At 47.4% G+C, this 14,118-nt stretch overlaps 1 protein-coding gene across 2 annotated transcripts in view; it reads left to right on the top strand.

Moving 5' to 3' along the window:
- usp4 (ubiquitin specific peptidase 4 (proto-oncogene)) overlaps window positions 1–14,118 on the top strand; it is a 135,772-nt gene that overhangs the window by 35,155 nt on the left and 86,499 nt on the right. For both annotated transcript variants that reach the window (XM_072472959.1, XM_072472958.1), the window contains exon 5: window positions 2,384–2,529. In XM_072472959.1, coding sequence (XP_072329060.1) covers window positions 2,384–2,529 — 146 coding nt within the window. The remainder of the gene's footprint in view (window positions 1–2,383; window positions 2,530–14,118) is intronic.

Raw genomic sequence — 14,118 nt, 5'->3', positions numbered from 1 at the left:
GGGAGGAAACCGGAATACCCGGCGGAAACCCACACAGACACAGGGAGGACGTATAGACTCCACACAGACAGTGACCCAAGCCAGGAATCGAACCTGGGAGCTGTGAAGCAACTGTGCTAACCACAGTGCCACCACGCTGCCCTTGAGTGAGGTTTTGCCAAGTATAGGTACAGAAAAAGACTTTCAACCAAATCATCATCTCTACTGCTAGACTGTTTCATCCATCTGGGGCTGGTTTAGCACAGAGCTAAATCACTGGCTTTGAAAGCAGACCAAGGCAGGCCAGCAGCACAGTTCAATTCCCGTACCAGCCTCCCCGAACAGGCGCCGGAATGTGGCGACCAGGGGCTTTTCACAGTAACTTCATTTGAAGCCTACTTGTGACAATGAGCGATTTTCATTTCATCCCATTTTCATCTCATAACTTGGAGCCAAGTTATGAGAATTAGGAATTCTTGTTTTTCATTCAAGATTTGGAACCGTAGTGGAGCATTTAGCCCTATGAGAATGCTCCACCATTTAATGCAATCGCTGCTGATCCTATTTAGACAACATTCCTCAATACCATTGGTTAGCAAAGAGTATATCAATCGCAGTTTGCAGACGAGAACTTTTAAGTTCCATCACTCCTGGTGTGTGAATTCACTCCTGGAATCTTCCACTTTAATTTGTAAGCTCTATTCCTAGTCTCCCCAACCAGTAAAATGGTTTTTGTCAATCTACCTTTTTTGTTCCCCTTTGATATTTGTCTTTGGTTTACCCACCCTCTTCATCCACTATCCGAACCATGAGCATTCCCTGGGAAGCGGCCACATCTTGTGAGGAATTGAACTAAAGAAAAGGGCATTAGACTGGGATGACCAGTTAGGATAGTGTAGAGGTATACCTAATATAGGAAAGCAGAAGATTAGGATAGTGCATTTATAGACATTAATTCGGGTTGCAGGGAATGGACAAAGGGGCTGGGCAAAGCATGGCCGGGAGGGGGATGGGTAACCATTAGGACCGGTTCTTTGTGCAAAGGATGCTGCAAAGGATGCTGGGAGAAAGGGGCCCCAGGGCTGAGGAATGTATAGTGGGTCTATCAGGATCAGTAATTGTGAAGATCAGGTTCTCTGGCCAGGTCAACGAATGTGTGAGAAAGACCTATGAGAATCATGCATTCGTTACCATTACCTTATTTGGTCGGGTGTATGTGAAACTTGATGCTACATGAATGTAAATGAGAACACATACTTTGTCTCTCTTTGTTCACTCACTCTGGAGAAGTCGGAGGCTGTGGTCTCTGATCTTTGTCAGGGTGAGTGAGGCTTGCAAGCGGGTTGAAATAAAATAAAGAAATACCTATAAATCCGACTCAGCTATTGACTGAGGGCAGAAAGAACTCAATTTCATCACTTGGATACCACCAGCTAAGTGCTGTTTTGACCATAATTACCCATTTTTGTTGGTTTCAATGACTCAGTTTAAAATGATTTCTCTCCTGATTTTTGCCACAGAAAAATCAGAATTCTCTCTCGTCTCTGTTGAAACTGCATTGGAGTTCAGAAGATTGAGAGCTGATCTTATTGAGACACAAGATCCTGGGGGAACTTGATAGGGTGAATGCTAAAAGGATTTTTCCCCTTGTGGGAGAGACTGGAACTAAGGGGCTCAGCTTAAAAGAGGAAATGTTTTCTGAGGGTCATGTGTCTTTGGAACTGTCTTCTCCGGAGCGCAGTGGAGTCTGGGCCATTGAATATTTTTACCATTGAGGGAGATAGATTCTTGACTAACAAGGGAGTCAAACATTTCTGGGTTTAGGCGGAATGTGGAGTTAAGGACACAATCAGATTAGCCGCAACGTTATTAAATGGTGGAGTAGACTTGAGGGCCGAATGGCCTATTCCTCCTAATTCATATATGAATAAGTCCCAGGTTGTCTACTCTGCATCAGTGAAATTTCATAGAATTTACAGTGCAGAAGGAGGCCATTCAGCCCATCGAGTCTGCACCGGCTCTTTGAAAGAGCACCCTACCCAAGCCCACACCTCCACCCTATCCCCATAACCCAGCAACCCCACCCAACACCAAGGGCAATTTTGAACACTAAGGGCAATTTAGCATGGCCAATCCACCTAATCTGCACATCTTTGGCTCTCTCTGTGCCCCCTCCCACCTTCGACCTGGTACACATCATGCTTTCATACCCATTTAATTAAAATGGTCTGCCAATTAACATTGTGACGATAACTTTCAAAATTGTTTACTTATTGTAGATGTTTCCGGAATGATCTTGCTTTCTGTTGGTCAGTGACCCAATTAGGATTGTTGCATTTGATAATTAATATTTCTGATAAATTTGAATGTTTCATTGACATTTACATTTGTGTTCTTTCAATAGATACAATAGAAAAGGAGATGCGAAAACTGTTCAATATTTCAGTTGGGAAGGAGACGAGGTTGTGGAATAGGTACATGACAAATACTTACGAGCAGCTTAACAAGCCAGATAGCACTGTACAAGATGCTGGTCTGTATCAGGGACAGGTGGGTATTCCATTTTACTGTTTTGTATGGAGACAGTGGGGCTGAGGGTGAGGGCAGGTCACGTTTTGGAAGCGTGAAAAGCACAATTTAAGACCATAAGACATAGGAGCAGAATTAGGTCATTCAGCCCATCGAGTCTGCTCTGCCATTCAATCATGACTGATATGTTTTTCTCCCCATAACCCCTGATCCCCTTATTAATCAAGAACCTATCTATCTCTGTCTTAAAGACACTGATTTGGCCTCCACACCCTTCTGCAGTAGAGTTCCACAGATTCACCACCCTCTGGCTGAAGAAATCCAAGTGGGTGGAATTTATGAGAAAGTGATTTTTGCAGATGTTTTCCAGCTCTCTCTGTGCCCCCTCCCACCTTCGACCTGCCCTACTTGGTCCACATTGATCCCAAAATGAAAGTTAAGCACTGTGATAAGACAAAATGTAGTTCTAAAGAGGATGTTTTTGAATCAGTTTTGTAGAGAGTTTTTAGTGGCAGTTAACCAATATATTGTGAAATTCCATATTTTGCTGCTTCCTGTCATCGCTATCACCAGGACTGTAAATAGTGCTACTTTCTTGTGACCAGCATAGATGTATTTAAGGGGAATCTAGACAAGTGTATAAAGGAGAAGAAAATAGATTGTTACAATGGGAGATTTGGATGAGAAAAGATGGGAGAAGGCTCGAGTGGAATATAAATGCTGATGTGCACTGGTTGACGAATGGCCTGTTTGTGGGCCGTATATCCTATGTAATCCAATGTGAATAAGCAGCTTTGTATTTTGATCTATCATCATGAATTGAGTTTCTATGGAAATGCAACACCAAGTGTAAGGGTTTGAAAAATAAGGGCACAGTTTTCAGCCACCATTACATTTTACGTTTGCATCCTTTTAATAATTAACATTTTGACTTTCATTACAAATCATGGTATCTGGAGTTATGAAAATTCAAGCATGGAGACTTTTTAAAACCAGTTTCTTGTGATATCCCAGCTGCAATGGTGTGGGTTTTTGCAAAATACATGAGATAAAACCAGTGTAGACATGCAACCACTGATTTGTGTAATGGGAGGTTTGCTAGTACTCTTCGGGAGGGTTTAAACTAATTTGGCAGGGGAATGGGAACCGGATTTGTAGTCCAGCAACTAAGGTAGCCGATATTCAGGACGCCAAAGCATGTAATGAGGCAGTGGGGAAGGGAACACTGACAAAGGAGAGTATTTGCAGGCACGGAGATGGGTTGAAGTGTGTATACTTCAACGCAAGAAGCATCAGGAATAAGGTGGGTGAACTTAAGGCATGGATCAGTACTTGGGACTACGATGTGGTGGCCATCACGGAAACTTGGATAGAAGAGGGGCAGAAATGGTTGTTGGAGGTCCCTGGTTATAGATGTTTCAATAAGATTAGGGAGGGTGGTAAAAGAGGTGGGGGGGTGGCATTATTAATTAGAGATAGTATAACAGCTGCAGAAAGGCAGTTCGAGGAGTATCACCCTATTGAGGTAGTATGGGTTGAAGTCAGAAATAGGAAAGGAGCAGTCACCTTGTTAGGAGTTTTCTATAGGCCCCCCAATAGTAACAGAGATGTGGAGGAACAGATTGGGAAACAGATTTTGGAAAGGTGCAGAAGTCATAGGGTAGTAGTCATGGGCGACTTTAACTTCCCAAATATTGAGTGGAAACTCTTTAGATCAAATAGTTTGGATGGGGTGGTGTTTGTGCAGTGTGTCCAGGAAGCTTTTCTAACACAGTATGTAGATTGTCCGACAAGAGGAGGGGCAATATTGGATTTAGTACTGGGTAATGAGCCAGGGCAAGTGATAGATTTGTTAGTGGGGGAGCATTTTGGAGATAGTGACCACAATTCTGTGACTTTCACTTTAGTAATGGAGAGGGATAGGTACGTGCAACAGGGCAAGGTTTACAATTGGGGGAAGGGTAAATACGATGTTGTCAGACAAGAATTGAAGTGCATAAGTTGGGAACATAGGCTGGCAGGGAAGGACACAAGTGAAATGTGGAACTTGTTCAAGGAACAGGTGCTACGTGTCCTTGATATGTATGTCCCTGTCAGGCAGGGAAGAGATGGTCGAGTGAGGGAACCATGGTTGACAAGAGAGGTTGAATGTCTTGTTAAGAGGAAAAAGGTGACTTATGTAAGGCTGAGGAAACAAGGTTCAGACAGGGCATTGGAGGGATACAAGATAGCCAGGAGGGAACTGAAGAAAGGGATTAGGAGAGCTAAGAGAGGGCATGAACAATCTTTGGCGGGTAGGATCAAGGAAAACCCCAAGGCCTTTTACACATATGTGAGAAATATGAGAATGACTAGAGCGAGGGTAGGTCCGATCAAGGACAGTAGCGGGAGATTGTGTATTGAGTCTGAAGAGATAGGAGAGGTCTTGAATGAGTATTTTTCTTCTGTATTTACAAATGAGAGGGGCGATATTGTTGGAGAAGACAGTGTGAAACAGATTGGTAAGCTCGAGGAAATACTTGTCAGGAAGGAAGATGTGTTGGGCATTTTGAAAAACTTGAGGATAGACAAGTCCCCCGGGCCTGACGGGATATATCCAAGGATTCTATGGGAAGCAAGAGATGAAATTGCAGAGCCGTTGGCAATGATCTTTTCGTCCTCACTGTCAACAGGGGTGGTACCAAGGGATTGGAGAGTGGCGAATGTCGTGCCCCTGTTCAAAAAAGGAACTAGGGATAACCCTGGGAATTACAGGCCAGTTAGTCTTACTTCGGTGGTAGGCAAAGTAATGGAAAGGGTGAACTTTTCATCTTCATGCGCGAGGCTCAGCCTCATACAGTTTAAGGTGCTGCACAGGGCACACATGACCGGGACAAGGATGAGCTGGTTTTTTGGGGTGAGGACAGGTGTGTTAGGTGCTCAGGGAGCCCAGCAAACCACACCCATATGTTCTGGGCATGCCCAGCGCTGGAGGAATTTTGGAAGGACGTAGCGAGGACGGTGTCGAGGGTGGTCCGATCCAGGTTCAAACCGGGCTGGGGGCTCGCAATATTTGGGGTGGCAGAGGAGCCAGGAATGCAGGAGGCGAAAGAGGCCGGTATTCTTACCTTTGCGTCCCTGGTAGCCCGGCGGAGGATTCTTCTTCAGTGGAACGACGCGAGGCCCCCAAGCGTGGAATCCTGGATCAGCGATATGGCGGGGTTTATTAAGTTGGAGAGGGTGAAATTCGCCTTGAGAGGGTCGGTACAAGGGTTCTTAAACTTCCTGACAGAACGGTAGACATTGGTCAAAGGCAGCAGCAGCACGGGGGTGGGGGGGAGGTTTACTTTATGTTTATTTACACTGGGAGATCTGAGGGGGTGTAAATATTTGCTATGTTGGCTTTGTTTTAAGTCAGGGTGTTAATTTATTATTTATGTACGGGGGGAGGGGGGTATGGAGGGTTGTTTTTTGACTGTGTTTTGTATTTAACCCTGTTGGGTTCCTTTTTCATTTTGTTATTGATATTCTGTGAAAACCTTAATAGAAATAATTTTTAAAAAAAATAAAATCGAGGATCCAGTTGCAGAGTGGGGAGCCAAGTCCTAGGTTTTGGAGCTTTGATATGAGCTTGGCTGGGATTATGGTGTTGAAGGCTGAGCTGTAGTCAATAAATAGGAGTCTGATGTAGGAGTCCTTGTTTTCAAGATGCTCTAGGGATGAGTGTAGGGCCAGGGAAATGGCGCCTGCTGTGGACCGGTTGTAGCGGTATGCGACTTGCAGTGGATCAAGCCATTCTGGGAGTATGGAGGTGATGTGCTTCATGGTCAACCTCTCGAAGCACTTAATTATGACGGAGGTCAGGGCCACTGGACGGTAGTCATTGAGGCACGTTGCCTGGTTCTTCTTTGGTACCGGTATGATGGTGGTCTTCTTGAAGCAGGTGGGGACCTCGGAGTGGAGTAGGAACAGATTAAAGATGTCCACGAATACCTCTGCCAGCTGGTCCGCGCAGGCTCTGAGTGCACGACCAGGGATCCCATCTGGGCCCGTCGCTTTCCAAGGGTTCACTTTCAGGAAGGCCAAATTGACTTCGGAAGCTGTGATGGTGGGTATGGGCGAATTATGGGCTGCTGGGGCACTCGACAGCGGATTGTTGGTTACCTTCTCGAACCGAGCATAGAATGCATTGAGTTCATCGGGGAGGGGAGCGCGGCTGCCAGAGATACTGTGCGACTTCGCTTTGTAGCCCGTCATGTTGTTTAGTCCTTGCCACAACCGCCGAGAGTCTGCCTGTGACTCTAGCTTGGTTTGATATTCTCTCTTGGCATCTCGGATGGCTTTGCGGAAGTCATACCTGGATTTCTTGTATAGGTCAGGATCGTCTGTCTTGAAAGCCTCAGATCTGTCCTTCAGTAGGGAGCCAATCTCGCGATTGAGCCATGGTTTCCGGTTGGGGAACGCACGTACTGCTTTCTTTGGCACGCAGTCGTCCACACATTTGCTGATGAAGTCTGTGACAGTGGTGGCATACTCATTTAAATTGGTCGCTGAGTTCTTAAATATGGACCAGTCCACTGTCTCTAAGCAGTCACATAAGATGAACTACTGGTAAGGAACAGACAAGTGGTTTTAAAGTAGATTTGTTTATCCTTGCTTGATAGCTGTATTCAGAGGTGGTTCTTGTTTATGTACAAGTGTTATTAAGAACAGTCAAACATCGTGGTTGATAACGGGTGACAAAGGCATAAAGTCTGGAGTTTGGTGTAATTGAAAAGCAGAAAGCTGTTGGGTCGGTGCAGACTCGGTGGGCTAAATGGCCTCCTTCTGCGCTGGAGGAATTCTATGCTTCGAAAGCAAAGGGAAATGGGAATTGCAGAAGCTGTGACTGCCTTTACCACAAATAAAGCTTGATTTCGCTTTGAGTCGCTGAATTATGATGAACTTTTAGTTTGGTGGTGTAGTCTACAGGCATGTACTGAAGTTAAAGCTGACAATTGCACAGCAGATTTCTTTTTTTTAATAAATATTTTATTGAAAATTTTTGGTCAACCAACACAGTACATTGTGCATCCTTTACACAATATTATAACAACACAAATAACAATGACCTATTTTATAAACAGAAAATGAATAAATAATAAATAACAAAAATGAAAACTAACCCTAATTGGCAACTGCCTTATCACAAGTAACACTCTCCAAAAATATAATTTAACAGTCCAATATATAATTATCTGTCGCAACGACCTATACATATTATACAGTATATATTAACAACCCTGAGAGTCCTTCTGGTTCCCCCCCCCCCCCCCCCCCCCCCGATCCTGGGCTGCTGCTGCTGCCTTCTTTTTTCCATTCCATCTATCTTTCTGCGAGGTATTCGACGAACGGTTGCCACCGCCTGGTGAACCCTTGAGCCGACCCCCTTAGAACAAACTTAATCCGCTCTAGCTTTATAAACCCCGCCATGTCATTTATCCAGGTCTCCACCCCCGGGGGCTTGGCTTCTTTCCACATTAGCAATATCCTGCGCCGGGCTACTAGGGACGCAAAGGCCAAAACATCGGCCTCTCTCGCCTCCTGCACTCCCGGCTCTTGTGCAACCCCAAATATAGCCAACCCCCAGCTTGGTTCGACCCGGACCCCGACTACTTTTGAAAGCACCTTTGTCACCCCCATCCAAAACCCCTGTAGTGTCGGGCATGACCAAAACATATGGGTATGATTCGCTGGGCTTCTCGAGCACCTCGCACACCTATCCTCCACCCCAAAAAATTTACTGAGCCGTGCTCCAGTCATATGCGCCCTGTGTAATACCTTAAACTGAATCAGGCTTAGCCTGGCACACGAGGACGACGAGTTTACCCTGCTTAGGGCATCTGCCCACAGCCCCTCCTCGATCTCCTCCCCCAGCTCTTCTTCCCATTTCCCTTTTAGTTCATCTACCATAGTCTCCCCTTCATCCCTCATTTCCCTATATATATCTGACACCTTACCATCCCCCACCCATGTCTTTGAGATCACTCTGTCCTGCACCTCTTGTGTCGGGAGCTGCGGGAATTCCCTCACCTGTTGCCTCGCAAAAGCCCTCAGTTGCATATACCTGAATGCATTCCCTTGGGGCAACCCATATTTCTCGGTCAGCGCTCCCAGACTCGCGAACTTCCCATCCACAAACAGATATTTCAGTTGCGTTATTCCTGCTCTTTGCCACATTCCATATCCCCCATCCATTCCCCCCGGGGCAAACCTATGGTTGTTTCTTATCGGGGACCCCCCCAAGGCTCCAGTCTTTCCCCTATGCCGTCTCCACTGTCCCCAAATCTTCAGTGTAGCCACCACCACCGGGCTTGTGGTGTAGTTCCTCGGTGAGAACGGCAATGGGGCTGTCACCATAGCCTGTAGGCTAGTCCCCCTACAGGACGCCCTCGCTAATCTCTTCCACGCCGCTCCCTCCTCCTCTCCCATCCACTTACTCACCATTGAAATATTAGCGGCCCAATAATACTCACTTAGGCTCGGTAGTGCCAGCCCCCCCCTATCCCTGCTACGCTGTAAGAATCCCTTCCTCACTCTCGGGGTCTTCCCGGCCCACACAAAACCCATGATGCTCTTTTCGATCCTTTTAAAAAAAGCCTTCGTGATCACCACCGGGAGGCACTGAAACACAAAGAGGAATCTCGGGAGGACCACCATCTTAACTGCCTGCACCCTCCCTGCCAGTGACAGGGATACCATATCCCATCTCTTGAAATCCTCCTCCATTTGTTCCACCAACCGCGTTAAATTTAACCTATGCAATGTGCCCCAATTCTTGGCCATCTGGATCCCCAGGTAACGAAAGTGCCCTGTTACCTTCCTCAACGGTAGGTCCTCTATTTCTCTACTCTGCTCCCCTGGATGCACCACAAACAACTCACTTTTCCCCATGTTCAATTTATACCCTGAAAAATCCCCAAACTCCCCAAGTATCCGCATTATTTCTGGCATCCCCTCCGCCGGGTCTGCCACGTATAGTAGCAAATCGTCCGCATACAAAGATACCCGGTGTTCTTCTCCTCCTCCAAGTACTCCCCTCCACTTCTTGGAACCCCTCAACGCTATCGCCAGGGTCTCAATCGCCAGTGCAAACAATAATGGGGACAGAGGGCATCCCTGCCTTGTCCCTCTATGGAGCCGAAAATATGCAGATCCCCGTCCATTCGTGACCAAGCTCGCCATCGGGGCCCTATACAACAGCTGCACCCATCTAACATACCCCTCTCCAAAACCAAATCTCCTCAACACCTCCCACAAATAATCCCACTCCACTCTATCAAATGCTTTCTCGGCAACCATCGCCACTACTATCTCGGTTTCCCCCTCTGGTGGGGCCATCATCATTACCCCTAACAGCCTCCGTATATTCGTGTTCAGCTGTCTCCCCTTCACAAACCCAGTTTGGTCCTCGTGGACCACCCCCGGGACACATTCCTCTATTCTCATTGCCATTACCTTGGCCAGGATCTTGGCATCTACATTTAGGAGGGAAATAGGTCTATAGGACCCGCATTGTAGCGGGTCCTTTTCCTTCTTTAAGAGAAGCGATATCGTTGCTTCAGACATAGTCGGGGGCAGTTGTCCCCTTTCCTTTGCCTCGTTAAAGGTCCTCGTCAATACCGGGGCGAGCAAGTCCACATATTTTCTATAGAATTCGACTGGGAATCCATCCGGTCCCGGGGCCTTTCCCGCCTGCATGCTCCTAATTCCTTTCACCACTTCTTCTACCTCGATCTGTGCTCCCAGTCCCACCCTTTCCTGCTCTTTCACCTTGGGAAATTCCAGCCGATCCAAGAAGCCCATCATTCTCTCCCTCCCATCCGGGGGTTGAGCTTCATATAATTTTTTATAAAATGTCTTGAACACTCCATTCACTCTCTCCGCTCCCCGCTCCATCTCTCCTTCCTCATCCCTCACTCCCCCTATTTCCCTCGCTGCTCCCCTTTTCCTCAATTGGTGTGCCAGCAACCTGCTCGCCTTCTCCCCATATTCGTACTGTACACCCTGTGCCTTCCTCCATTGTGCCTCTGCAATGCCCGTAGTCAGCAAGTCAAATTCTACATGTAGCCTTTGCCTTTCCCTGTACAGTCCCTCCTCCGGTGCTTCCGCATATTGTCTGTCCACCCTCAAAAGTTCATGCAGCAACCGCTCCCGAACCTTACTCTCGTGCTTCCCTTTATGTGCCCTGATTGATATCAGCTCCCCTCTAACCACCGCCTTCAACGCCTCCCAGACCACTCCCACCTGGACCTCCCCATTATCATTGAGTTCCAAGTACTTTTCAATGCACCCCCTCACCCTTAGACACACCCCCTCATCTGCCATTAGTCCCATGTCCATTCTCCAGGGTGGGCGCCCTCCTGTTTCCTCCCCTATCTCCAAGTCTTACCCAGTGTGGAGCGTGATCCGAAATGGCTATAGCCGTATACTCCGTTCCCCTCACCTTCGGGATCAACCCCCTTCCCAGCACAAAAAAGTCTATTCGCGAGTAGACTTTATGGACATAGGAGAAAAACGAGAACTCCTTATTCCTAGGTCTGCTAAATCTCCACGGGTCTACACCTCCCATCTGCTCCATAAAATCTTTAAGTACCTTGGCTGCTGCCGGCCTCCTTCCAGTCCTGGACTTCGACCTATCCAGCCCTGCTTCCAACACCGTATTAAAATCTCCCCCCCATTATCAGCTTTCCCATCTCTAGGTCCGGAATGCGTCCTAGCATCCGCCTCATAAAATTGGCATCATCCCAGTTCGGGGCATATACGTTTACCAAAACCACCGTCTCCCCCTGTAGTTTGCCACTCACCATCACGTATCTGCCCCCGTTATCCGCCACTATAGTCTTTGCCTCGAACATTACCCGCTTCCCCACTAATATAGCCACACCCCCTGTTTTTCGCATCTAGCCCCGAATGGAACACCTGCCCCACCCATCCTTTGCGTAGCCTAACCTGGTCTATCAGTTTCAGGTGCGTTTCCTGCAACATAACCACATCTGCCTTAAGTTTCTTAAGGTGTGCGAGTACCCGTGCCCTCTTTATCGGCCCGTTCAGCCCTCTCACGTTCCACGTGATCAGCCGGGTTGGGGGGCTTCCTACCCCCCCCCCCTTGTCGATTAGCCATCCCCTTTTTCCAGCTCCTCACCCGGTTTCCACGCAGCTGTATCTCCCCCAGGCCGTGCCCCCCCGCCCATCCCCTCCCATACCAGCTCCCCCCTCTCCCCAGCAGCAGCAACCCAGTAATTCCCGCCTCCCACCCCCCCCGCTAGATCCCCCGCTAGCGTAATTACTCCCCCCATGTTGCTCCCAGAAGTCAGCAAACTCTGGCCGACCTCGGCTTCCCCCCGTGACCTCGGGTCGCACCGTGCGACGCCCCCTCCTTCCTGCTTCTCTATTCCCGCCATGATTATCATAGCGCGGGAACCAAGCCTGCCCTTCTCCCTTGGCCCCGCCCCCAATGGCCAACTCCCCATCTCCTCCACCTCCCCATCTCCCCACATCCCCACCTGTGGAAGAGAGAAAGGTTACCACATCGCAGGATTAGTACATAAAACTCCTCTTTTCCCCCTTTTTAACCCCCCTCTTTGCCCCCCACATTCGCCCCACCACTTTGTTCAAACGTTCTTTTTAATAACCCGCTCATTCCAGTTTTTCTTCCACAATAAAAGTCCACGCTTCATCCGCCGTCTCAAAGTAGTGGTGCCTCCCTCGATATGTGACCCGCAGTCTTGCCGGTTGCAGCATTCCAAATTTTATCTTTTTATGAAGCACCGCCTTGGCCCGATTAAAGCTCGCCCTCCTTCTCGCCACCTCCGCACTCCAGTCTTGATAAACGCGGATCACCGCGTTCTCCCATTTACTGCTCCGAGTTTTCTTTGCCCATCTAAGGACCATTTCTCTATCCTTAAAACGGAGGAATCTCACCACTATGGCTCTGGGAATTTCTCCTGCTCTCGGCCCTCGCGCCATCACTCGGTATGCTCCCTCCACCTCCAACGGACCCGCCGGGGCCTCCGCTCCCATTAACGAGTGCAGCATCGTGCTCACATATGCCCCGACGTCCGCTCCCTCCACACCTTCAGGAAGACCAAGAATCTCAGGTTGTTCCTCCTTGCGTTGTTCTCCAGTGCCTCCAACCTTTCCACACATCGTTTCTGAAGTGCCTCATGCGTCTCCGTCTTCACCACCAGGCCCTGTATGTCATCCTCATTCTCGGCTGCCTTTGCCTTCACGACCCGAAGCTCCCGCTCCTGGGTCTTTTGTTCCTCCTTTAGCCCTTCGATCGCCTGTAGTATCGGGGCCAACAGCTCTTTCTTCATTTCCTTTTTTATCTCTTCCACACAGCATTTCAAGAACTCTTGTTGTTCAGGGCCCCATGTTAAACTGCCACCTTCCGACGCCATCTTGGTTTTTGCTTGCCTTCCTTGCCGCTGTTCTAAAGGATCCACTGCAATCCGGCCACTTTCTCCTCCTTTTTTCATCCGTATCCAGGGGGGATTCCCTTCTGGTTTACCGCACAGTGTTTTTAGCCATCAAAATTGCCGTTGGGGCTCCTATCAAGAGCCCAAAAGTCCGTTTCACCGGGAGCTGCCGAAACGTGCGACTCAGCTGGTCATCGCCGCACCCGGAAGTCGCACAGCAGATTTCTGGTCTACAACTGCTGTAAAATACCAGCTATGTCAGATTGATGGTTGTCGCTGATGGCCTGTTTGCAATTAAGAGGATTCTTGATTTCGCATCAGTGACATATGGTACAAGACAGCAGGTAGATTTAATTTTTAGTAGGTGAGTTGTAGTTTTGTCTTAATTCCCTTATTTGCTATTGAAACAAGTTTATATTTATAGCTGATTGGAACCATCTATGCTAATCTTTCACTGCTCTTAATCATATTCTTTCTATTTCCCACCTCTTCTGTTACAAAATCAATTCACTTTTAAGTGATAGTCTCTGTTCTGTAACTATTTATGGTGAAGCGTTCCATGTTCTAACAACCCTGTGTGGAGTATTTCTGCCATTATTGTCCTCTTGTTACAAATTTGCCAACTCGCAAAATCATCTTTCACATTTGAAAATATCTGATCGAAATGCCTTTAACCTTCGCTATTTCAGGTTTTAAAAGTATTTTTCAAACATTTCTTTTGAAATTCTTCATATTTAACCATTGTTCTGGTGATTCTTTACTAACCTTTCTGTAACCCTAATTTGTTTCTTGTAATGTTCTAAACTTTGTGGCCTGAAATTTTGACCTACAAGAGAATCAAGGATTCTGGGCGGCATAGAGATTAAGGCCAGAATAAGATCAGTCATGAATTAATTGAATGGTGGAACAGGCTCGAGGGCACAAATGGCCTACCCTCCTATTTCTTATGTGTAAGGTCCGACTTGTGATTGCACCCATACAGATGTGGGAAGGGCTTGTAGAATCCAGGCACCACTATAAAGGAAGCAGAAATAATTTGGAGTTTCTGCTATCTGGTTAAGAATAACTTTGTTGATTAATGTAGGATCAGGTTAGGTGCGGGAGGAAGAAAATGAAGGTTAACAGCATATCCTCAAGTCTGCTGTTTTAGTATGTTGTATCAAATTCAGCA

The sequence above is a fragment of the Scyliorhinus torazame genome, chromosome 13 (assembly GCF_047496885.1).
Source record: "Scyliorhinus torazame isolate Kashiwa2021f chromosome 13, sScyTor2.1, whole genome shotgun sequence".
Taxonomy (NCBI): Eukaryota; Metazoa; Chordata; class Chondrichthyes; order Carcharhiniformes; family Scyliorhinidae; genus Scyliorhinus; species Scyliorhinus torazame.
The sequence above is the reverse complement of the archived record's forward strand: the minus strand, read 5'-3'. Positions and strand labels throughout refer to the sequence as shown.